General features: G+C 43.4%; 1 protein-coding gene across 1 annotated transcript in view; it reads left to right on the plus strand.

Moving 5' to 3' along the window:
- Positions 1 to 6,511: 6,511 nt before the first annotated feature.
- Positions 6,512 to 27,742, plus strand: part of LOC126252308 (probable tubulin polyglutamylase TTLL9) — a 97,511-nt gene continuing 76,280 nt past the window's right edge. Inside the window, exons 1-2 of the mRNA XM_049953191.1 lie at positions 6,512 to 6,717; positions 20,824 to 20,899. Coding sequence (XP_049809148.1) covers positions 6,512 to 6,717; positions 20,824 to 20,899 — 282 coding nt within the window. The remainder of the gene's footprint in view (positions 6,718 to 20,823; positions 20,900 to 27,742) is intronic.

Consider the following 27,742-nt stretch of genomic DNA (forward strand, 5'->3'; position numbering starts at 1 on the left):
TTTGATCCAATGCATTTTTCTCGAGATAGTGCCGTTTTGGAACTCAACTGCGTTATTTGTGGATTACAGCGCCATCTATATAGTGCAATTACTAAGGTGCTGCATACAAAAGTTACGTATTTTTTACCGTACGAATCTTTAGTAAAAATGAGACGTTACTGTTCAAGATTTCAACATTGGTATCGCCGGACAGCACTTTTGAAAATATTTAAGATATTTCATTGTCTCAAGATAAACTCACCCTGTATACTGATTCTAGAACGCGTAACTCCTGCCTCCTTTGTGCTGCAACACTGGAGAGCTAATCATTTGCATACCCAAGAATATGGTATGCTCCATGCCAGTTTCGAGTTCGTTGCATATCGACGTCAATTTTAATGTCCAGTACTGTTTAATGGGTGTCGCCAGGCTGGACTGAAATCCTAGAACAATTTCGACGAAAAAGGCAGCACATTACGCGATTCTGGTCCATATAGTGACTATTCCTGTTAGTGAGTGGCAGCATATGTATCATCTGGGTGATCATGATTAAGTAAGTGCTCTTTGCTTGAGCCATATGAAAGTGAGAAATACATTAAACGTATTCACAATTGCAACTATGGACAATCATCAGCTGTAGAATGAAATGTCGCTTTACCGTTTTGCTACCCGCGCGCGACTCACTGCCAGACCCAAAGAAACTTTGCATAGTAATTCAATATAACGTAGGTACTGCAATATCGTACCGAAAGTGAGGAACGTTGGAGGTCAACGTCCCATTTACAATGTGAATATTCTGGGCGGGGCACAAGCTTTTGATGGAAAATTAGGTATGGTGACAGGGAATCGGCCATGGCCTTATCAAAAGAACCATCACAGCTGTGGCATTAAATGATTTAGGGAAACCTCAATATCGGGTACATGGTTCGGCTGTCAACCCCTCTCCTGAATTTGAGCTTCGTATCGTAACTAATGCGCCATCTGTCGAAATGTGGAGTTTTGTGGGTCACAGTAGGTCTACCACTTACTGTGCGAGCGATGTAACGACGATCTCATCATTAGGGTAACGTCATTTCCCATCATCAGCCAATATTAATTTAATAGTTTGTAAGTCTACTGCCGGCCGGAGTGGCCGAGCGGTTCTAGGCGCTACAGTCTGGAACCGCGCGACCGCTACGGTCGCAGGTTCGAATCCTGCCTCGGGCATGGATGTGTGTGATGTCCTTAGGTTAATTAGGTTTGAGTAGTTCTAAGTTCTAGGGGACTGATGACCTCAGAAGTTAAGTCCCACAGTGCTCAGAGCCATTTGAGCCATTTTTGTAAGTATAGTGTTGTTATTACTGGATAACTGAGAAACCCGGAACTGCCCAAGAATTTATTTAAAACCGTGTCCGAGACTTCGTACGTTTGGAATTTATTTTTGACTTATAAAAATTCTTTGTGTACAGTATTTCAGGGGTATGATTGGGTACGTAAATGAAGAGCTTGTGTGTCAGATAGGTGTGCTACCCTCAGAAGATTTAAGAAACAACTTCAGCTGAGTAGACGATTTTAGATAAAATTTTAATTGACGATATCATTTTTTCCTTACTAAGATTTTGATGAAATGAAACCAATATATTGCCACAAACTACACTCAAAATACCTGTGAAAACCCCAGGAAACTTCGTGCAGTAACTTTGGAGATTAACGTGTGAAAACACAGGAACTACGCTTTTAAATAATACTTTAAATCACCATCATACAGTCAGGAGCGACGGTTTTAAATAAAACTTTAAACTGAAATCCGATTTTGGTGGAGTAAAGCCTGTATTTTGCCTCAAACTACGCTCACGTTATCTGTGATAACCTTATGAAAATTCGTCTAGTCATTTTGGAGATTAGAGGGTTCAAACTGAAAAGGAAGCAGACAAGACTGTTGTAGATGAAACTTAAGTGATGATATCTTCTTTTCCGTGATCCGATTTTGATGTAATGAAGCCTATGCATTTGCATTTGCATTGCTCATGTTACCTGTGAAAACCCCACGAAAATTAGGCTAGTTGTTTTGGAGATAAGTTTCTCCAAACAGACGGACACAACTATTTTAGATAAAACTTTAAATCGGCATATCGTTGTTTTTTATTTCGCGATCGAATTTTGGTGAAGTGAAGCCTATTGTTGCTCCAAGTTGCACTCAAATTACCTGCGAAAACCCCACGAAAATTCAAGTAGTTTTAGAGATTAGCGTGTTAAAACAGACAGGCACGGCGTATTTACATTTTTATTGTTAGTATAGATTATATGGCAGCAGATTGGCACTGGACTACTGCAGAGCATAGCTAATCGTAGATGTTGTTGCCCAACATCACGACAAAATTTCCAACACAATACCTGAAGGACCTTAACATACTCTGGGAAGTTTTTGACTTATGTGCTCTGTGTCCTCTGGGAGATAAGAGACACAGCAACACATAGAAGAGCGCCGAGGCGCCTGCACCTCTGGCAACAATGAGTTAAGCATAACGTCCAGAGAGGGTGCCACATGGCAAGGACTATTTCATTCCTTGACCATATGTCATTCAAATGCACTGGCACGCAGAACTTATGGGCGAAAGTAACTTTCGCATGATGTATCATTATCAGGTATTATAGTTCCATGAATTTGGACCAGTCATAGAAAGAAAAAAAATGGTTCAAATGGCTCTGAGCACCATGGGACTTAACATCTGTGGTCATCAGTCCCCTAGAACTACTTAAACCTAACTAACCTAAGGACAGGATTCGAACCTGCGACCGTAGCCTTCGCGCGGTTCCGAACTGAGCGCCTAGAACCGCTAGACCACCGCGGCCGGCATAGAAAGAACTTCTACAGTATAGGAAAGGTGGTAACGGGAAGAAATACACATGAGAAGAACAGAAATGGAACTTTTATTCGAAGACAATAATTACACTAAAGTCACCACGATTTATGATGGTCGCCTGTACATTACAAAGGCGGAACATGGTTCTTAATAGGCTTTGTGATCACCATGGACAACAGGTAAAAATCGTCAACGTGCTCCCATGCTGGTTGGTACCGGTTTCTTGTAACAGAGGCTTCCATTACTCCACCAACGCGGTTGATAACTGCTGGACGATCGTTGCTGCAATAATTCTCCACAACGGATCCCACATAATCTCGGTAGAATTTAAGTCAAGGGAACCGGCAGGCCTGTCCGTTCGCCAGATTTCCTCTTTCTCCAACTTGTTGCAAGAACCTCTCCCTCCACCCCTCCCCCCCCCCCCCTTTCCCTTCTAGTGCGCTGTTCGATACGGTTCTCATCCACAAAAATAAGGTCGGGATGAATGTACCACAGTAAAATTGCGCATGGGGAAGGAGTAGAGCGTCACAATAACGTTGACCATTGAGTGTTCCGTATCCATAAATTTGGAGGCCAGTACGAGCTTGCAACATCATGATTCTCCATATTATAACACCTGGACCACCAAAAAGATCATGTTCCACAACGTTCCTGTGTGCATTACGTGTTTCCCCATCTCACCATATAAGGGTATGTCCAGCCTGTTTGTTGATCAATTCCAAGGTAACGCTAAATACACCAAATATAACGCTTTGGGGTGTGAGATAAAAAACCGTCTGTTGTCCTTCTTAAGTGTCTGGCAGAATGATGCGTAATTGTAATAAATGTAACAAACGAAGTGTAGCAGTAGGTTAAAAATATAATCTCATTCTTTTCAGACTCAATATCAACCTGTAGAATGTATTAATATGGCACCTAATGTCTTCCAATCCGTTCTTGGAATCCGTGCTATGAGAAATCAAGTCGGAAGAGGTGGTGGTAAGTTCCTATGGGACCAAACTGCTTAGGTCATCGGTCGTTAGGCTTACACACTACTTAATCTAACTTAAAGTAGCTTACGCTAAGGACAATCACAAACACACACACCTATGCCCGAGGGAGGTCTCGAACCTCCGACGGTGGGAGTCACGCGAACCATGGAAAGGCGCCTGAGACATCGCGGGTACAGCGCGCGTCAAGACGGAACATTACGATCTACCGTCCCATCGACGACGAAATATGATGGAAGGAAGTTTCGAGTTTAACGACCCGTCGACAGTCAGATTATTAGAGATTGGGCCCAAACTCGAAGTACTATAGCATGGGGAAAGGAGATCGACTACGTCCTTTTCAAAGGAACCATCCCGGCATTTCCCAGGAGTGATGTATGTAAATCACGGAAAACCTAAATCTAAATCTAAATGTCCCGACAGGGATTTTTTCCGTCGGTCTCCCGAAAGCGAATCCATTGTGTAACCACTGCGACATATTGCTTGGTTGCTGTCACAAGATGGTACCACCAAAGGTTCATGGCGACAGACTACAAGACGAAACTTTCAATAACTGTGAAAGAAAAGCCATTGAGTGGAAATTGCCTAAGAAACGAGTAAATGCAGCAAAGAAGCACTTCTACGATCTTTGTGAGGTTGATTGACAAAACTTATTCGCAAGTAAATATCTTGTTTCTAGGAATGAAGTTTTCTATAGAGATTCCATGTCTACCGCCTGTGACAAATATCTAAATAATGAATCACATAAGATTTTCAATGACATTTTCACATGAAATTTCTTTTCCGTTTCCGACATAACTAATGTCGATAATAATTTACAGCCGCCCTGTATCTAACAAACCCACGGCTGTTGGAAATTCTGACGGTTCTTTCTCTAGGCTAAAAAAATTTTAAAAAATTTTATATTGTAGAATGAGTCAGGAATTGTTATCCGGTTTGGAAACCCTATTATTAGGAGAAAAGAGTGGGGGCTAATGGTCACTGGCTTGTTTGACCGTCGAGAGAGAGTAACAGTAACGTCGAAAAGTCTTAACTGGCAGAACTCGAAGCGATACTCCATACATCTCTTAAGAAGGTATTTGGAAAAAACACCAAGTCTCATCTTTTAGCGTGAAAATCACCAATGTCTTCAACACTCAACGTGTCTAACCCGTAGAAACCGTGCAGATAAAGTTGCAGAAATAACTGCTCGCAAACAGGCGCACAAACATTAATTCTTCGCACAGACGTTATGGTTCAGAAGAGTGTACCCTCTGACACAACGTATACTATGATTCGCAGAATATAAATGAAGATAAGGACGTATAAGCTAGGTAGAAATGAAAAATCACAAAACACTGATTTTTCAAAAAATAACGGACCATTTTCCATGTACAGAGGAAAAGCTCATTAAGACAAGAATTTAGGTTGCTGAGCAAATACGTTTCGTTAACAATTACATTTTTACATGGATATTCAATCTTATTTTCAAAAAAAGCCTTAAGTCTGTTCGCAGGCCCTGGCGGGTCCATCTGTACCGACCGACCGCCATGTCATCCTCTGCTACTGGTATCACTGGATGCGGTATGGAGGGTCGTGGCGTCAGTTCACTGCTCTCCCGGCCATTGTTGCTTTCGTGAGCTGTATCCGCTACTACTCTACTAAGTTGCTCCTCACCTGGCATCACGAGGCTGAGTACACCTCGTTCCACTGCCTCCACCAAGGAAAAATCCGTGGCAGTACCAGGAAACGTACCCGCGTCCTCCACATGCCAGATAGCCGCGCTTACCACTCAGCTACTGAGGCGGTTTTCGACCTTATATATTTCTTCCAAATTATCTATTAATTCTTGTTTTGATTTGCATTACAGTATTAGATATTGTTTCATTTGTTGTTACATTAATCAGCTTTTTAAATAACTAATTTTACTTGTTTCTGTCCTACGCGTAAGAAGGTAGTCTTCAAGTTAAGTAAAGACACTTTGGTTGCGTATTTTGAGTAATGTGCAGTGTTTACGCGCAACGATTCAGGGACGAATACATGTTTCACGTATCAATAAATCGGGGGAAAAAATTATGATTGTATTTCGCTTCATAAGAGTATTTAAAATAAAATAGACTGTTTTCCATGTATCTTACTTATTTCACTTTTTGACGTAGATGGGAGGAGAGTGGCAGGATAATGGTGCAATGTAGTGAAATGAAATGATCGTACGGCATTGTTGGCCGGGAGACCCCATGCAGGGTGTTCGGCCGCCGAAATTGCAAGTCCTTTTTAGCTGACGCCACTTCGGCGACTTACGAGTCAATGATGATGAAATGATGATGAAAGACACACAACACCCAGTCATCTCGAGACAGAGAAAATCCCTTACCCCGACGGGAATCGAACCCGGGACCCCGTGCGCGGGAAGCGAGAACGCTACCGCAAGACCACCGTGTAATGTAGTGTGTGTGTGTGTGTGTGTGTGTGTGTGTGTGTGTGTGTGTGTGGAGGGGGGAGGGGGGGGGGAATGAGAGGAGATGGACTGGCTGTGAAAGACAATGTGTGGGCGACGTTTTATTGAGTTGGGAATGGGATAGAGAGGAGACAGGCGTGTGGGATGTGGAGGGAGCGCCCTTTATGTACTTGCCCCAGGGCCACTGTGACTGTACTTAACGCCCTCTCTGTAGACTCAAAACTAAACTAAACACTGTAAACCGCTTGTACTTAATTGTTTGGATGTACAGCTTTTATGGCTCGTGGTGTCAGGTGGAGTTCCTGAAGAGCAACTGGGACCTGTGCTGGTGCGACCCGCGGCACGTGGAGACCGCCATGGCGGCTCTGGACCCGGTCCGCAGGGACGACGGGCGGCGCGTGTGCCACTTCCGCAACCACTACGAGCTCACTCGCAAGAACTTGCTCTCCAGGAATCTCTCCAGGCTCAGGTACCTGCAGCCGGCGCTTACCTGCCCTCATTTGAAAACTCTATGCATAGGACTGGCTGTATTAATATTCCTTGCTCCCTTCACTGTCGATAACGCGGAAGGTAGGAACGAAGATTATGGTAGAACGTACCAATTACAACGCGGTCATTACAGTTGGAGCACAAGCTCAAATTGGGGAGGGATGGGGGTATTAAAAGACCGCATCCTTTCAGAGACACAAGTCCGACTTTTTCCTTGGGTGATTTAGGGAAACCATGGGAAAACTGACGCTGGATGGGCGGACGAGTCCGCCTTACCATAGAGCCACCTCCTTCGGTCGGAAAGATGGAAACAAATAACACATGTGCTTCAATGTTAGTTATTATCACGGTCTCCAACTGTTTTGAAAGACTGATTCCACCTTGCCAGTGGAGTTTTACGTTTTCAAACTTTCGACATTTCTATTACTTTCTCCCGCGGTTTAAACAAGCCTGTGACCATTAGCACTATCTTCTTTTTGTTTTATTCTTCCCTCTCGATGATTCCTGTCAATCAAAGTGGATATAAGTAGTGGATATAAGTACCACTTCCATGAGCAGCATCACCCTTTTAAAGGTGTAAGTGACTTTTTAAGCAGTCTTTTCTGTAGGCAAACTGTAGCGTTTCAGTATGCTGCCAGTCAATCGAAGTCTACATTTGTAATACCTATACTCTGTATCCATGTATGAACCCTGCAGTTGCTAAATACCTGTGGGAATTGGATATATATCCTAAACTCCATCATCTCTCTGTCCGTTTCCTCCCCCTATTTCTGTCTATCACCTCCTTGTCCCCCCCCCCCTCTATGCCCGTTTCCTCCCCCCTTCTCTGTCCATCTACACCTCCCCCTCTCTCTGATTTTGAGCTTTTTATTATTATTATTGCAAATTCAGATTCTGTAAGCCATAAATACAACTCATTTATTTTCTGTGAAAACGATTACGTGTAAGAAAACAAAACAGCACATCGTTGTGTATACAATGTTTATTTAAAAATATATATAATTAGAAATAATATCTAAGAGAGAAAAATCTTTCTATTGGTTTAAATACCCTACTATCGTAGTTAAAACAGATCGTCAAAAAGAAGACAAAACCGCACATGGACAAAGCACAGCATCTCCTTGCTTGCAGTTGGTTTTAACAGAAAACCTATAGAGTGCCCTGCAAATATATATATAGCCTATGTCCTTACGAATGTTTATTAGTGTCCTGTAAAAATTTGCGGTAAACTGGTCAAGAACGTTTCCAGATTTTGCTAACAACATTTCCCTATTATATATCACGTAGACATTTATGTCTTACATACAGGGTGATTATAATTAAAGTTAAACTTTCAAAACGCTATGAAATAACACCACTGGTCACAATGACGTCAAATTGCAACGGAATATTATCGGAGAAGGAGGAAAACGTATGGCTGAAGAAAAAATAGCGTGAAAATTGATCAATAGAGTGCGCTGTATTTGTCAGACTAAGTAAATGAAAACACCTGTCAAGCGCATGACCTAAAGCTGGTATAAACACACCTGGTACACGGGTTTTCCACCTTTCGCGTCTGCGACGTTCGCCATGACTGTCTCAATTCTGGATGGCGCTCTGCTTGTAAAGCTGTATTACAAGAACGATGACCGCACACGTCGCTCTGCTGAAGTTCCGGACGCTGAAGGATTTGAAAATAGGCTTTGGTCAGATGACTGCCATGGGTCTGGAGAAAATGATTAGGAAATTCGAAAAAAAAGAGCTGTTTTGGTGTGCAACCCGGTAGAGGCAAGAAGCGAATTGATTCGACGTCAGTGGAAGCAGCGGCCACAGCAATGCAGGAGCAGGCGAGTGGTCGTGTGCAAACGTGTGGTGCACGGAGAATTGCCCGAACACTGGACTTACCCTTGAGCACGGTGCGTAAAATCCTACGAAACATCCTTCTTTGCTATCCATTCAAAATTGCCCATGGGCACGAGTTGCTTCCTGTTGCCCTGCCAGCAAGAGAGACCTTTGCTTTATAATTACTTGCTCGCATGGAAGTGGACAATGATTGGTCGTGGAAGATTTTGGGACTGACGAAGCCCACTTCCACCTGACAGGATATTTCAATACACGGAATTGTCGAATATGGGCAACAGAAAATCCACACGAAAATCAACCAGTGCCACTTCATCCTGAAAAGGTCACTGTGTGGTGCGGGTGCGGGTGCGGCATCATTTATCATAGGGCCATATTTTTTCGAAGAGACGGGTGCTTCCGGTCCTGTTATCTGTACCGCCACTGGTAAACACTATGAGTGTCTTTTGCGCAACCACGTAGTTCCAGTTCTCCAACAGCGTGGATGTGTGGATGGGATCTTTTTAATGCAAGATGGGACACCTCCGCACATTGCAAATCCAGTTAAACAGCTGCTGAAGCGCCATTTCGGAAACGCTAGAATTATCAGCCGCCATTCCGCTGCAGCCTGGTCGTCCCGATCACCTGATCTTAATCCGTATGACTTCTGGCTGTGGGGCTATCTGAAAGATGCTTTGTTCAGCCTTCCGGTTGCAAACTTAGGTGCATTGAAGACACGCATTGCGCAACACATTCTGAGCGTGACCCCGGGAACACTTGATTAGTTGTGGAACATGTTGTTTCTCGATTTCAACTTGTTACAGAAAACGGTGGACACTATTCTGAACATGTTTCGCGCCAGTCACACGGAAATTAATAATCCGATTTGATTTTGATTGATCCTTTTTATGGGGTTTTTGGCCTCAGGACAATTAAAAACCAAAACCCATGTGATTGATGCTTTTTATGCAGTTCTTGGCCTCAGGACGATTAAAAACCGATGTTAGTGATGCTTTGCATGCAGATTTTGGCCACAGGACGATTGAAAACCGATTCTTCCCATCCAATGTGTTATGACCTTGTCGTGGTGGATGGGCTTACGTAACTAACAGCATTACACTTGTACACCCATGCAAACTGTGTAGTACGGTTTGTCTAACGTCAAACGTACACCTTAGGCATTGTTGTGTGATTCATTTGTCATTTTTAGTCGACCACTGTCAAATTATGATGCTTACAGGCCATCTATTGATACATTTTTTAGTTACTTACATTTTTTCTGCCATACGTTTCCCCCCTTCTCCGATAATATTCCGTTGCAATTTGACGTCATTCTGACTAGTGGTGATATTTCTACAGCGGATTGAAAGTGTAACTTTAATTATAATCACCCTGTATATTAAAATGTGTAGCGTATGTCCATCCGAATGTTTATTCCAGTAATGTGTAAAATTTTGAAGTAAATCAGTCGAGTACCTCTCGAGATTTTTGATAACAACGTTTCCCCATTCTGTATTAAATGTGTATTTACATATTATGAGACTAGCTGTTACCCTCAGCTGGGCTCACATATCAGTGATGGTGAGTAAATAAGCTGCTGTACGTGCAAGAACACCAGCTGCCTTCATGTGTCTCCCAGTTTGGGTAAGAATAGCTCGTGATGTGCGCACCGCTCTCACCCTTCCGCATGCCACCCAAACGCCCGAAGCGTCGACATGCGGAGCATCGCTCCGAGCAGTGCGTGCAGAGGGGTACGGGCAGGAGCATCCAACTATGTATCGTGCTATCGGAGTAGCTACACATCACACGTGTACATTATGCTGCAAATAGTGTAGAAGTGTGGATTAAACACATTGAAGATTGTATAAGCATTGTATTCGTTACTTTGAATCGTATAACGTAGCACATATCAACCGATAAAACTATTTTCAAAACATGCGAAAGTTAAATATTCAAAGAGTAAATAGCTGTTTCAAAGACTAAATACTTTTCCCTAATTCGTTTAACATTCTTCAAACGAATACTACACACTTTCTTAAGCAGCCTTTGTTTTGGCTCTGGGTTCAAGCTATCTCCATACCAGATTTAGAGAAATTGGTTCAGCGTGTTAGTTGTAGAAATGTAATGGACAGAGTTGCTTCCGCCTTTATAATATTAATAGAAGCCTATGGATAAAACCTTCATCTACGACATCTTTTTTTCCATGATCTGATTTTAGTGAAATAAAGCTTGTGTGGCGCCCCAAGCTATGCTGATGTTACCTGTGAAAACCCAGTGAAAGAGATCATCGTGGTCAAACAGAAAGAAACAAAACGGTTTAAAATAAAACTTTAAATCAGGATATTTTTTTCGTGATTAGATTTTTATGAAATCAAGCCTATGCAGTGCCCAGGGTATTCTCAAGTTACCTGCGAAAACTGCATGAAAAATCATTTGCTAGTTTTCGAGAAGCGTGTTCAGACAGACACGACAGTCTTATAAATTTATTATTAATATAGATGTCGCTCCAGTAGTTGTATAGAAACAGGCTCGTATTCGAATGCAACGTTGTGTCAAAATTTCAAAGCACTCAGTGAAGAACTTTCAGAGATTTACGCTTTTAATAAACGAACATTTACATTTTTGTTCGTATAGATGACATTTTTATACATTTTATCAAAATATTGTTGCTTTCTTAAGCTTTTAATATTTTCTGTGGTTTATTTTAATGCATTTAATGTAGTTATGATACAAAATGTTCGAAATTTGTATATAAATATCAGAATTAAATATTGTGCAAACTGGCTAGTTCATGCTTAGAACATTGAACTTCTAGGCTATAGGAAAAACACGGAGAGAAGGCCGTCGGTACTTGAGAGGTGAACGCACGAATAGAAAAGGTGGAACGGCACGTAGCGAGCACGTCCGTTATAGAATAAAGAATATAGCCTGCGGCCAGCCTGCGGCAAAAAGCAATTGGAGCAACGAGTGATGCAAAAGTGCTTATAAATTGTTCCAAATGAGCCTCGGATTCAACGGGCTGGAGCACGTAACGGCAGAGCATATAATTACATGATTTGGGTCAGTACTTCGACGCTAAGAAGAGATTTATAGAGCGTATTACATGAAGAGCCACGGTTGCACAATCATGGTCAGCATCGCCGCCACAGCAGATCGATACTTCGTCTATCTCTAGGAAAAGTAATGTTGTAGAATTAACTACCACCATGAACTATACTTCGTCATATTTGCTTAATATACATATGAAAGGGAACTTATTGTGTAAGACCTACTTATCCGGTCGATTGACATTACCTGAGTAAGATTTCCAGCCCCGTTCTATTACGTAATCTGCGATGTTATGAAATTCCAAGTCCTCATTCAAACAGTTATTTAATAATGCTTTATTCATTGCGTTGTCAACGGCCTTGCTGCGCTGGTAATACCGATTCCCGCCAGATCACCGAAGTTAAGCGCTGTCAGGCTTGGGTACCACTTGGATCCATTATTGTCAGGGTCTGCCGAGCGCTGTTAGCAAGCGAGGTGCACTCACCCTTCGTGAGACCAATTAAGGAGCTACCTGACTGAGAAGTAGCGGCTCCAATCACGATCATTAACAATGGCCGGGAGACTGCCGTGCTGACCACATACTCTTCCAAATCCGCATCCAGTGACGCCTATCGGTTGAGGATGACACGGCGGTCGATCGGACCGTCGCGCCTTCTGATGCCTGCTCTGTCGGAGTTTTTATTGATTGAGCTTGTTGTAGATGGAGTAAGTGGTTTAATGAGACATACTTTGCTTCTTTCAAATGTCCCACGTGCTAGTAAAATTGAATCATATCGATCACATTGTTAAATGCTTTTGTTTAATATTTCTCAAATAAGCGCTACTAAAAGTAATTGTCTAGTGTATAACTCAGAATGAAATTGTTGTACACTACTGGCCATTAAAATTGCTACGCCACGAAGATGACGTGCTACAGACGCGAAATTTAACCGACAGGAAGAAGACGCCATGATATGCAAATGATTTGCTTTTCAGAGGATTCACACAAGGTTGGCGCCGGTGGCGACACCTACAACGTGCTGACATGTGGAGTTCACGTTTGTGTCCTGAACTCGGTATGTAGTGAAGCTGTGCCACTTCAAACTCCTCTTGAAACTGTGGCTGTCAGGATATGGACGACGCAGGAAATAACTCTCTGTAGATGGTGCTGTACCCCTGAACATATTGGCTGCACTGATTGACCAACTCTCTAAACCTTTCCTACTTTTGGGAGATTTTAACGCCCATAAACCCTTGTGGAGGTAGCACCATGCTTACTGTCTGTGGCAAAGATGTTAAAAATTTACTGTCCCAACTCGACCTCTGCCTCTTAAATACTGGAGCCGCCACACACTTCAGTGTGGCTCATGGTAGTTACTTGGCCATTGATTTATCAATGTGCGGCCCAGAACTTCCCCCATCTACCCACTGGAGAGCACATGACGACCTGTGTGGTAGTGACCACTTCCCCATCTTCCTGTCACTCCCCTGGCGTCATGCCTACGAACGCCTACCCAGATGGTCTTTAAACAAGGCACACTCGGTAGCCTTCACTTCTCCTATCACCTCTGAATCACCCCCAAATGGTGCCATCGATGTTGTGATTGAGCAGGTCACTACAATGATCGCTTCTGCGCTGAGAAACGCGATGCCTCGTTGACCCTGGCGAAAGACACTCCCTCGGTGGTCGCCGGAAGTCGCTGAGGCAATTAAAAAGCGTCGGCGAGCTCTACAGCGACATAATCGGCACCCTTACCTAGATCACCTAAAAGCCTTTAAGCGGCTCCGTGCCCGCATTCACCTGCTTATAAAACGACGAAAACAGGAGTGTTGGGAGAGGTACGTGTCGACCATTGTGTGCCATCCCTCACTTTCCGAAGTCTGGAGAAGATCAGATGTCTTTTTGGGTACCAGACCCCTACAGGTATCCCTGGCATTTACATCAGTGGCGCATTATTTACCGACGCAAACGCGATTACCGAGCACTTTTCTGAGCACTGTGCTCGAGCCTCTGTGTCGGAGAACTACCTCTCAGCCTTCCATACCCTCAAACGGCGGGTGGAAAGGAAAGTCCTCGCGTTCACTACACGCCACAGTGAACCCTATAACGCCCCATTTACAGAGTGAGAGCTCCTCAGCGCCCTTGCACATTGCCCCGACGCTGCTCCTGGGCCGGAACGGATCAATAGTTTGGTGATTAAACATCGCTCGTCTGACTACAACGATATCTCCTCGTCATCTTCAACCGAATCTGGTGCGATCGCGTCTTTCCATCGCAATGGCGAGAGAGCACCATCATTCCGGTGCTAAAACCCGGCAAAAACCCGCTTGATGTGGATTGCTATAGGCCCATCAACCTCTCCAACGTTCTCTGTAAGTTGCTGGAACGTTATGTTGTGTCGGCGATTGGGTTGGGCCTAGAGTCACGTGGCCTATTGCTCCATATCCGGGCGGCTCCCGCCAGGGTCATTCTACCACTGACAATGTTGTGTCCCTCGAATCTGTCATCCGAACAGCCTTTTCAATACGCCATCACCTCTCTGCCGTCGTTTTTGACTTATGTAATGCATACGACACGACCTGGCTACATCATATCCTTGCCACATTGTCTGAGTGGGATCTTCAGGGCCCGCTCCCGATTTTTATCCAATACTTCCTGTCACTCCGTAGTTTCCGTGTCCAAGTCGGTGCCTCCCACAGCTCCCCCCGTATTCAGGAGAATGGCATTCCGCAGGGTTTCGTATTGAGTGTATCTATGTTTTTAGTGGCCATTAACGGCCTAGCAGCAGCCGTAGGGGCGTCGGTCTCCCCTTCCCTTTATGCGGACGACTTCTGCATTTCGTACTGCTCCTCCACTACTGGTGTTGCTGAGCGGCGCCTACAGGGAGCCATTCACAAGGCGCTGTCACGGGCTCTAGCCCACGGCTTCCAGTTTTCAGCCGCAAACTCGTGTGTCATGCACTTCTGTCGGCGTCGTACCGTTCATCCGGAACCTGAACTTTATGTTAATGACGACCCACTCACTGTAGTGGAGACATATTGATTCTTAAGACTGGTTTTCGACGTCCGATTGACTTGGCTACCTCACCTTCATCAGCTCTTGCTGGACTGCCCACTTTTAGCCGCTTTGCGGCGTACTTTTAACTTTCTCAGCACCCTACCTTCGGTGTTGGGCGACAATGCCTCAACAGCAGCTTTAGTTTTACGTTTTATTCGTGCGGGTGCTTTTTATCATTTGATCTGAGTTTTAGTTCATAACCTTGGTCCTTCTGTGTCGTTCACCCTAGGGCTTTTCGGGTGGAGGTTTTAATGTGTTGCAGAGAGGCTGGCTTCTCCTTTTTTTATTCTAATGGGCAGCCAGCCATGGTAATATGATTTCTGGTTTTTAATCTTTTCTCCCTGTTTCTTGCGTTTCTGTGAGGTTTTCTTGTCCTGTTTTGCCCATTGTAGTGTTTGTTGTCCTTCTGTCGTTCTTCTGGTTCTTCCTTTATTCTGTTATTGTGCCGTGAGTCTTCTTTGTTTTCTTCTTTCCCTTAGGTAATTGTTTTACTGGGAACAAGGGACCGATGACCTCGCAGTTTGGTCCCTTTCACCCCCTTTTAAACTAACCAACATAAAATAGTGTTGTTATGCCATTTTCTCAGTGGGATTGAAACAGGTCTCATATTTTGCACATAACTTGTAAGCTACTACATGCCCAGTATTGCAAGAAAATTCATTTTGTTGACTTTTATTTTCCTTTTTCTTGTGCCTCAATATATCTTAACTTACTAAGAGTAGTTTTTTCCTTTATCCAAGAAAATGACAATTTTTGTTTAACCAGGCGCTCTCACAGCTGTCTTAGCAACTGGCGACACTGTTTCTTGTTGCCAGGTGTTAAGTAACTTTGATTCCACATGAAGGTTGTCCAACATCACTAGGAACTTCCTACGTTATCTCTGGTTTTATACATTGCCCAAAAGAGGTTTCTTAACAGCCCCATTGCTTTTATAGCTCTATAATATTTTTTTAAAAAATAGGAAACTTCTTTCCCAGTACTATTTAGACCACAGGAAACCGCAAGGTAGACGGAGAAATGCAAACCTGCATACCCGTACAGTACAGCAGAATACGCTGTGTCTCCAATCGTGTACGGGACTGTGCGGCTTCCTGTACGCCGATCAGTCTGTCACCATGCCTGTCACCAACATTTTCAACTTCAATCGCAATCACATTTTCACTTTAGGACAAGAAGGGTTGTCAATACGGAAATTTGCCCGCAGAGTTGGTGTACGCCGTAGAGACGTCAGTCGAACAATCATTACCTATGGTGAGACACGAAACGTGAAAGACCTGCCTGATAGTCGTCGCCGACGATCAGCAGTACCAGCTAATGACGGCTACCTACAAACTATGAGTCGAAGATGTTCCGCGAAGAAAGCAGCAGAACAGCGCATAGGTTTCTAGCCGGCAAGTGGAAGGGGTGTGACAACACGCAACCGTGTCCATAGGATCAGTATGGCGTCTAAAATTTCGTTACGAATAAAAATACAAACTAGCCCGTTCCTTGTTTTTTGAAGAAGATGGGCAGTGAACAATGAAGACGTAACGTTAATTGGTGGCATCGAGTTCTCTTCACCGAGCAGTATTTGATTTTGGTGGCGCCAGGCGATCATTGTACAAGAGTACAAATAACACTGTATGATCCATGCTCACAATCCATCGCGTTCTGGACGGAGGTGGTGGGTGAGTCACGTTTTGGACTGGTATCACGTACGGATGTCTGGCACCCCTCATCGTTTTGGAGGCTATTTTTAGGGCTGTATAGTATCAGGATAGGATCCTTCAACAAACTGTTCAGTTCTACACTCAGCACATGGGCGATGCAGGGAAACACCGCACCAACTTTGTGAACAGCATCCACCAGCAGGCAACAATCAATCGAATCGATTTGTCTGCGGCTGAACGTGCTTCGGACCAGTTGAAACTTGTGGTGTGTCATCATTGGAATCCTTCTCACTCACTGGATGGACTCAGGAGAGGGCGGCACCGGAAACAAAATCTCGGCATGTCCTAAAGAACACACGCCACACATTCATATACACTCCTGGAAATTGAAATAAGAACACCGTGAATTCATTGTCCCAGGAAGGGGAAACTTTATTGACACATTCCTGGGGTCAGATACATCACATGATCACACTGACAGCACCACAGGCACATAGACACAGGCAACAGAGCATGCACAATGTCGGCACTAGTACAGTGTATATCCACCTTTCGCAGCAATGCAGGCTGCTATTCTCCCATGGAGACGATCGTAGAGATGCTGGATGTAGTCCTGTGGAACGGCTTGCAATGCCATTTCCACCTGGCGCCTCAGTTGGACCAGCGTTCGTGCTGGACGTGCAGACCGCGTGAGACGACGCTTCATCCAGTCCCAAACATGCTCAATGGGGGACAGATCCGGAGATCTTGCTGGCCAGGGTAGTTGACTTACACCTTCTAGAGCACGTTGGGTGGCACGGGATACATGCGGACGTGCATTGTCCTGTTGGAACAGCAAGTTCCCTTGCCGGTCTAGGAATGGTAGAACGATGGGTTCGATGACGGTTTGGATGTACCGTGCACTATTCAGTGTCCCCTCGACGATCACCAGTGGTGTACGGCCAGTGTAGGAGATCGATCCCCACACCATGATGCCGGGTGTCGGCCCTGTGTGCCTCGGTCGTATGCAGTCCTGATTGTGGCGCTCACCTGCACGGATCCAAACACGGATACGACCATCATTGGCACCAAGGCAGAAGCGACTCTCATCGCTGAAGACGACACGTCTCCATTCGTCCCTCCATTCACGCCTGTCGCGACACCACTGGAGGCGGGCTGCACGATGTTGGGGCGTGAGCGGAAGACGGCCTAACGGTGTGCGGGACCGTAGCCCAGCTTCATGGAGACGGTTGCGAATGGTCCTCGCCGATACCCCAGGAGCAACAGTGTCCCTAATTTGCTGGGAAGTGGCGGTGCGGTCCCCTACGGCACTGCGTAGGATCCTACGGTCTTGGCGTGCATCCGTGCGTCGCTGCGGTCCGGTGCCAGGTCGACGGGCACGTGCACCTTCCGCCGACCACTGGCGACAACATCGATGTACTGTGGAGACCTCACGCCCCACGTGTTGAGCAATTCGGCGGTACGTCCACCCGGCCTCCCGCATGCCCACTATACGCCCTCGCTCAAAGTCCGTCAACTGCACATACGGTTCACGTCCACGCTGTCGCGGCATGCTACCAGTGTTAAAGGCTGCGATGGAGCTCCGTATGCCACGGCAAACTGGCTGACACTGACGACGGCGGTGCACAAATGCTGCGCAGCTAGCGCCATTCGACGGCCAACACCGCGGTTCCTGATGTGTCCGCTGTGCCGTGCGTGTAATCATTGCTTGTACAGCCCTCTCGCAGTGTCCAGAGCAAGTATGGTGGGTCGGACACACCGGTGTCAATGTGTTCTTTTTTCCATTTCCAGGAGTGTAATTCATTCGCCTCTATGGACAATGAATCCACCACCTTCAAAGTGCGGATGTACAAGTACGTTAGATCTCTTACGGGAATCTCAAAGCAGCGAGCATGGAGGATATGGACGGGAACTTCAGGCAGGTGGCGCTAGGGGGGAACATGAGTCGACCGGGAGACATGCCGAGACAGTCCTCTCAGTTACGCTAAACAGTACCCGGATTGCACAGTGGTTAACGCAACTGCCTAGTAAGCAGGAGTTCCCGGGTTCGAATCCCGGTGCGGCACATATTTTCACGCGTTGCCGCTAATTCCGCATAAAGTTCCGATGCAGCTTCCATCAACGGTTCAACGGTTCCTTCCCTTTCCTTTCCTTTCCTTTCCTTTCCTTTCCTTTCCTTTCGCTTCCTTTCGTTTCCTTTCCTTCCTCCAGCATCCATCTTCAATTTACATAACATGTAACAATGCCTGAGGTGGAACACTATGGTATTTAATGTTATCCAGCAGCAGTTTGATTTCACAGGTGTGCAAAGATCTGTATTTTAGTACAAACTGGATATATTATTTTTTCTTTGGTTTCTTAAGGACCACTCTTTCATTCCCTGCTAGAAACATTCGCATATACAGGATGTAAACGATATTTGTTTATAACGCACCGCAGGGCTGAAGACGAAGTGGCGACTAAGAATTTGATGTAGGACACTTGTGAGCCATCAAGTCGTGGAACCACCTCAAATTGTCCTACAAAAACCACTTAAGGTACAGCACATGCGCGACGTGCTCTCTAGGCGTAAAGTATTGGCACCAGAGAAAAAATTAGTGGGACGTTTTAGTAGGAAATTCAAGGCAGCTTAAATTTGTACTGGGATACTTTTTCCATAGTAGCTGCGGTTTTCGAGGTATTCAAGGAAACCGTACAAATGTGACTTTTAAATGTGTCCCCACACCCACCACCTACAAGATTTTTAGTTTGTTGTCCATAGCACACCCTCCTACCACTGTATAAATTATTTATACAATTTACACAGTTATTTACCAAACTTAACCTTTTTGGCTTACATTCAATCGGCATTTACACCACCGGCTTAGTTGGCTATTTTGTTAACATTATTAATCTGAACATTCCCTTTAGAGTATTGAAACAAAGAAGTTTGTGTAAAAGTTATGCATAAACTACTTACGCTTAAAATCCGATCTCAATTTAATCCCCACAAGCTGAGTACATTCATAGAAAGAAGGCCAGACAGACAAATCATTTAATTGTAACTTTAATCTGGTAAGGTTTTAAAAATTATGAGGTAAAATTTGCGCAAACGTCAGTTTTGTAATTTGTAGGCGCATGACTAAGCCGGTGGCATTATAACAGCTCAGTCAATGAAGATAAAAAAAGATCGAATATGGGAAATAATTCGTACAGCCGCAAATTTTTGTACGGTGTTATGAACAACGTACTCAAGATCTTGTGGGTGGCGAGCACGGGGGTGGGGGGGCCATTTGATTGCCAATTTTCTGCGTGTTTCTTGAATAACTCGAAAACCACAACTCTAGCGAAAATGTCCCAGTATAAAATAAACAGCATAAACTTTAATTTTTCGCTAGGACCAATAGTTTGCGCCCAGAGTGCGAAGGAATATAAGGAATATTGAAAATCTCGGGAATCGCGCATTCGCTGTAACACATGTGGTTTTTCTGGGCCTGTTTGTGTCAATTTCCCAACTTGGTGGATCACAAGTGCCCTATATCGAATTGTTAATCTCGACGTTCTCTACACCGCTGTGGTACGCTGTAAAAATTATCGTTTACACCCGGTATACAAGTGATATTAAACTTTTTTGAGTAGTTTATTACATATCATTTGCCGTAACATGTATATCTGCTCCAACAACGGGTGAAGAAAAATCATTTTAACACCAAAGCTGCTCTTTATTTACTGGCTGATTGGTTTTGAGCTTTGCACATTTTACGAGTCACGTATTACAGACAACAAAATTTTTGGTGAGTGGATGTGTAGCACGTGGATAATAAAGGTATCGGTGATAACATGTTTCATATGGTAACTACTTGCGTATTTGTATTTGGGCTGTTTGCTGTAGACAGTTCTCTTTGTCATCTCATTTAAGTGAGTGTTATATCTGCGTTGCAAGATACCACAGATGTAGTTACATAATACGTTATTATGTTAATGTATGTAAATAATATATATATTTGTTTATTATGGTACCTTTCATCATCCAGTGTGATGTGATACACCTGACGACAATATTTTATACACAATGGAGAATTTGTTCTTACTGGATTGCACTGTGTGTCACGCTGTCTTCCTGAATAAAAATGGTTCAGATGGCTCTAAGCTCTATAGGACTTAACATCCAAGGTCATCAGTCCCCTAGACTTATAACTACTTAAACCTAACTTACTTAAGGACATCACATACATCCATGCCTGAGGCAGGATTCGAACCTGCGACCGTAGCAGCAGCGCGGTTCCGGACTGAAGCGCCTAGAACCGCTCAGCTTCCTGAATACAAATACCTAAGTATTACCATACGAACCATTTCATCGCTGATACTTCGTTCTCAGTAACAGGTGGCTTGTGAGAATGAACAAAGCCCGAAACCAGTCAAACAGTAAATAAACAGCAACTAATGGTGTTAAAATGTCTTTTCTTCACTATTTAAGAGCTTGAAGACGCTGCTTACTGAAAATTCTTATAACGGAGAAGAGCTATAATGCGTCATTGCATTGTTATTGTTGCAGGCGCCGATACGTACGAGAAGGCGGAGAAGAGAAGGCTTCTCTGTGCGACATCATGCCACTCACGTTTGAGCTGCCAGTAAGTGCTGCAACCCTTCAGCCTTCTGCGTTGCGCGGGTGGAGGACATTTCAGGGGCCAACCACTCCCCGCAGATATCTGTTTTTCCAAAAGCATAGCGCAGATTGTTTTGTCTGTGTATAACTGTGCACGCTGATACAAAATTACTATTGATTATTGCATACATTCCTCATTGAATGCATTGCTCAGCTTTTATCCTCGCTACTCCGTCAAGCTAACTGCAAAATCTACTTACAAGGGAGGTCTCTCAACTGTAACAGGAATTTGTATTTAAAAATTTGTTCGCACACCCGTCTCACATTTCCAACCATGCCTCCGACGACTTGCGACTACGTTGCTCTATGTCTGTTCACAATAGCTTTTGCGGTCTTTGCGGAGAGGCGAGGGAGGTTAACGCGACAGTTAGTCAGTTACACCAGCAAGTAGTTGACGTTTTTAGTATACATGTGTCAGTATTGTCATATATGTACAGCAAAAGTGAACGAAACAGTTAGTGTTTAGAACATTTTAAGTATTGTGGCATCCCATATAAGAAGGCGTTATCCAACGGAAGACGATGTAGGACAAGATAACGACACTTTTGCAATGTTTTTGATGAATCTGATTATTCAGAAACATGAATGTTCATTTGACTGCTCAACTGACATTACATTGGAAACGACAACGGATAAAGAAAACGACTTTATAGACGACAACACGATTAATCGTGTTCAAGACTTCAGTGCTAGTGGCAGTGGAGGAAACAGTACACTTCAAAGAGAAGCTAACAGTTCTGGTGATTATGAACCTTCACCAGAAAAGAAATGTAATACTGTTAGTATTTTAATAAAATTTCCGGAAGAATATCTTGAACGTATTTATGATGATTATCATACACCTCCACATAAAGGTGCGACCTACAACTCATTACTGAAGAGACATCCATCCATAAGAAGCACGTCGAACATCAAAGTAATATTTGATTATGTGGAGGAAAAAAGACGTAATAAACATCCATTTCGAGGACCAAGGCAATAAAAAAACTGGAGATGAAACAACGCGTTCTACCCCATATAACATAGCAAGGAATAAAGTAAAATTTGTACAGTACTGGTATCTCAAATCTTGAGCGATCCAAACAGCAGGAGAAATTGTTAAATGTTCTTCAATTTCATAGCACGTCTCAAAAAATAATACAGAATGTGCCGTAGACAGGTCAGTGCTTTAATGGCAGCCAAAGATGTACAGGAAGACTAAGATGTTCGCTGTTCTGTGGCCCATTTTGTCTGACGAGTAACCCAGAAAACTGCATGTTTCCAGACACACTCACATTGCATTAGGAACACTGATCAAAGTGCATTTAATTATGAACCAACTTCTGGTGGGACGTTGTCTAAGAAAGGGAAAAAACAACAGATGCCATGGTTCAGTCTACAACCTGTCTTCAGGAAAAAACTTTCGGCCCTAAAGATAAAAAGGTCATGAAGACGATCTTCCATCAAACATACATTTGGAAGCTAGCACAAGTAGGAAAATGTCAAAAGACCTTTTAAAATCCTTTTTCGTGAATGTTGTTAATGGCAATGTCGCAAATAACTAGAAGTGTATACTACTTTGTGATTCCTGGAGAGCTCATAAGAACGCAACAACAGCAAATGATTCATTTGCGGGTAAAGACATCTTTGGAAGTATATTTCTGCCGACGGTATAAAATATATCCAAAAAGGGTAACAGATTATGTACGGATTATCTTCAGTGACTTCTACACTAAATTCGGAAATAGGAATTTTCGTAATAAAATTGCATTCTGTTTTTCATAACCAGCTGTCTGGTACAGTGTATCAGTCTATGCTTCAATATTCCTAACAAACACGTTACTGAATTCTAGAATGTGATTCAAGTGACATTTAATTTTGCATCTCAAGAGTGTGATTCTGAGGATTTTCCAGACATCACTTTTGCCAAATGTGCCTATTGTGAATCGTACTAACTTCTGAATGGTTTGCGTTAGGACGTTCAAACTCCACGGTTGGCCGCAGGGCATAATGGGAATTAGTATGGTTTGGTTTAGCGACGAATCCCGCTATCATTAGGATGGCTAAGCAAAGTTCGCGAATTCGGGGGACTGCGAATCCGCATTTCGCGATCGAGAAGTCTCTTCACCAGTAACGTGTGACTGTCTGTTGTTCAGTGTCCAGTCACGAGATAATAGGTGCGATATTCCTTGATGGCACGGTGACTACCGAATGGTACGTGGTTTTGGAAGAAGATTTCGCCCCTATTATCCAAAGTGACCCTGATTTCGACAAGAAGTGGTTCATGCAAGACGGAGCTCGATCCAGTCGAAGCAGGAGACTATTTGATGTCCTGGGGGAGCACTTTGGGGACCGCATTCTGGCTCTGTAATACCCAGAGGCCACTGGCATGGACTTGATTGGCCGTCTTCCTAATGTTAATTGGAAGATTTTTCATTAGCTTCACATGTTTACAAGTATCTCTTCGTAGTTCGGAATTTCTGAGTAATATTTACTCCACATCATGTCGTTCGGCTTAAGTTCACATGGAGTTGACGAATTTTGTGCCGTAGCCTGACACAAACTAGGCAAGTCACTGCTCCGAACTGGACGAAATATCGACCCTAAGCCTACAGCCGAAATCAACGGTGACAGTGAAAGCTATAACTACAGGTAACGTGGGCATAAATCAGTACCGGTGAACAACACCTGGACCATCTTAAACAGCAATAGTCGCTATCAGAGTTCCAAAAGCAACGTCCAGGTCTAGAGAACTGAGGTGATAAATGTATTCTGAAAGAGGCGTTATATAGAATTCAATGGAGAGATTCGAAACTGCCGATTCAACAGCTGGACTAGGTATTTAGTCGCGGCCACCACAATCGGAATATCTGATACTCAGATATTGTCTCACTACTTTCTGAGTCGGTTTCTATAACTCTGGCAAGGATCTATGTCAGAATGATAGTCAATCTTCTATTTGCATAAAACATAAATTTAAATGGTTCAAATGGTTCAAATGGCTCTGAGCACTATGGGACTCAACTGCTGTGGTCATAAGTCCCCTAGAACTTAGAACTACTTAAACCTAACTAACCTAAGGACATCACACACATCCATGCCCGAGGCAGGATTCGAACCTGCGACCGTAGCAGTCGCACGGTTCCGGACTGCGCGCCTAGAACCGCGAGACCACCGCGGCCGGCTTTAAATGTTGGGTCTGGTTTAAGTATTATGATACTTTTAAATACATTTATATGACTGGTTTATGTGAGCATTTTCAGACGATTCACTGGTCATATTTGCGAATTTTCTTGGGATTTTGCATACTTGCTGTGGAAGATTAACCAATACAAGTAACATCAGTTTCTATATCACAGGCTGAAGCGAGCAGATAATTACAGCGAGATGATGGCAGTGGTTCGTCCGTGGTTAAAAATGCTACCCCAAGTAAGTGTAAATATATAGCTGGCGATATACGATGGTCATTATAAAAGTAAAGATAATTTTGATCTGACGAGCCGCGAAATTCTCATCGCATGCCACTGCCGTATTGCATAGATTCTTAATCACTAGCGCCAGAATGACAAACAAAATTTTAGGATCGTGATAAAATTAAAAATCTATCCAATTTTGATCTTTATAGTGGAATTTGGGTTCTAGATGCAGAGAAAGCCTTCTATATCGAAATTTGAAGATCAATATCTGAACTTTATGGAGATGTGATGAATGAAGGTTGAGTTCGATAGTGGTACATTACGTTTAGTGACGTACGAACGAAATTTCATGAAGAAGAACGACCAGGACGATCTTCTGTTATGGCTGATGAGCTCATATCAATGATTATGGAAAAATTCAACAGCGTAAACTTCTCACTATTTTGGGATTTTCTGAAATTTCACGATCAGTTCTCTGTGAAATTGTTAGAGATGATTTAGGCTAGAGAGAAGATTGCGCTTGCTGGGTTCCTCGCATTTTGACAGATGAGCACAAAAAACAACGAAAGAGAGCTGCACCGACTTTCCTCACACTGTTTTGCATTGAAGTTCAGATACAAAGCAACAGTGACCAGTATGGTTTCGTTCACCATTCCCAACAAAACCGAAAGGAGCAGACTAAATTTGAGCAGCAATAAGGTTACGGGAACAGTGTTTTGGATTCTAAAAGAAGTGCTACTCATCGACTTTATGCCTAGAGGAGAGACAGTAAACCAGCGGTTCATTGTCAGGCCTTATACCAGTGGCGTGTCCTGTTGTCAGCCACACTGTGCTTGTTCACGACAACAGTCAGCCACATTCTGCTGCGTTGACAAAGGATTTGCTTTGGCAGTTTAAGTGGGAAGTTTTTGAACATCCGCCTTACAGCCAGATCTAGGTCCCGAGTAATCATCATCTTTCACTTCTCGAAATGAAGCATTTTTGGGCGAAAAGCAATACGGAAATTATAACAAACTGAAAGGGAACGTTAGTGACTATTTCAACAACTTAGTGACAAATCAGTAAGCAGAAGGCATAGGAAAGCATGTGGAGCGTGGCGGTATATGTTGGTACTTGAACGGCAGTTACTATTGATTACAAATGTCCGGACAAATTAACGTTCTTTACTTTTACAATGACCATCGTAAATTTCTCCAGAAGTTTCACTTAGCCAGTTTCTGCTTCTTCCCTGATGAAATAGAAATGAAAATTTTGTTAGTGATAACTTTGCGAAGTAGGAATGCAAACAAGTTAGAACCACATACTATGATGCCATCTTGTTTTATGCCCACATGGAGCGTTAGATAACAAATTTACCAATGTTCGAAATTAGTTTGGTTCGTCAAATATGTAATAAATGATATTTCGTCTAGTAGGAAAAGGGAAACATGTAAAATCCTCTCTTCAACATGTTAACCGCCTTTGATTCCACTGATACCCACATAGTATTCTTCGGGATCTTACCTTGATTTCTGAGAATCACTACAGAAGCTTAAGCTGCCATTTCACGCGTGTTCGCAAACTAAATCTGTGTGTCTGTAGCACCAGATACAGTCGGTAACTGCAGTGACAGTGGTACACAAAGTACTTTCCGCCACACACCACAAGGTAGCTTGCGGTGTATAGAGGTAGACGTAGATAATTAGCAGTGCAGAGCGATGCGGTCGCAGATTACATGAGCGAGCATGCACGTTCTGTGTAACCGTTTCTGAGCGCTCAGCAAGAACGTTGAAGCACACGTCGTTATTTACTTCCAGGTTCGTGTTTCCACCTGCGTACGAATGGGGTTGACTAACAGTCTTCGGAATCAGTGGCAGAACACAACTCACGTAAATCTCTTTGTTGCGAAAAAGAAGTGCCATGAAAAACTTATGAGGCTCGTGAAATCCTGATTAGCACTGCGTCGGCAAGGAGTTTATTCAAGTCCTTCCGGATTCAACGCTTGCTTCTGCGTTCTGTCGTTCTTTTGCTAAAACACTAGCTACATGTCCAAATGTCTGTGAAGTGTTATATGACATGTTCTTCCATGCCGTGTTCATGAGTGTCTCAAATAATTAGAACTCGATTAACTGACAGGAAGACGCTAGGAAGGCTTCATTTTTAGTCGTAAAACACGATCAGAGTTGGCCGTTGTCTATCGCGACATTGCCCGGTGCCGAGTAACTTCTCGGTAAAACGTAATCTGCAGAAAGTCCATATTTTTGTGTCAACAACAGTTTTGTCGACAGTTAACCTAAAATTTCGTTTATAGAAACGACTACGGAAACCTCCTAAGGTCGGAACAGGCACTCGCACAGGAGACTTCCTGTTTAACAAGTTTCTAGCAGAGGGCCATTTTCCGCAGGAGCTTTATAATTTGTATCAATCAGAACGCCTTTTTTAAGCTGCTACTGAATGAACTTAATCACTGAGGCGCATTTCGCATTTAAAGAATCTGGACTACTGTGCAGCTTTCACTCGTGTGGTAACAGACTGAAAGTCGCACTTCTTCCGTTCTTTTGGGAGTTGTTAACATTTCCAAGCCTAAATTTCCTTGTTTCACTCAATTTTCTGCGTATACTGTGGCTGACACTATAGATTCACTGTAGATATCAGCAAGATACACCACATGAAGTTTTGTTCACTGTTAAAGTGACGATAACTACAGTAAATCTGTAGTGAAACACAGAAATTTCGACTTGGACACATTAATAACACCCAAAAACAACGAAACGACTTTAATGCCTTTACCTCATGAGTGAAAGCAGTACAGTCGTCAAGACGTCAGATATAATTTTAACTGACATCCACTGATATTGCCTTGTTAATAAAGGCTAAACTGGTCTGATTGCTGAAATACTTTCGGTTGCAACATGCGGGAAGCGTTTTTTTTGTTCCCCTGTGGGCATTAAGCAGCAAATACGTACAAGGGAAAGTATATCCCGTTCTCCAGACGGAACTCGCCAAGTAGCTCTGCTGGCCAAGTCCGGGGAAAATACGGTGTTTACGAAGTTTCGACCCTCTTTCACTTGACTCGCTACTGAAACATTTTGCAACCAATATGCTTATTTTAGACAGAGGAGTTTCATGAAATCTTTATAACGCGACCATTTAGTGTAAGAACTTGTTAGTTTTACGTATGTTAGAGTCCTCGTTTCTCAGCTCCGGCAAATTAGCTCCATGAATATTGATTTGCGTGAAACATGTTACATTACTTATAGATTCCTTTCAGTATTGCCCGTACGTCGTTTGACATTCTCTAGACATCGAAAAATCACCCTGTAGAATGTGGTGCTACATTCGGTATATTTATTTATTTACTCAGTCTAGATTACTGCGAACACGGTTTTAAGTGCGGAAATCATCTTTGTACTTAAGCTGAGTGTTCAGATTTA

Source organism: Schistocerca nitens, chromosome 4 (genome assembly GCF_023898315.1).
Source record: "Schistocerca nitens isolate TAMUIC-IGC-003100 chromosome 4, iqSchNite1.1, whole genome shotgun sequence".
Taxonomy (NCBI): Eukaryota; Metazoa; Arthropoda; class Insecta; order Orthoptera; family Acrididae; genus Schistocerca; species Schistocerca nitens.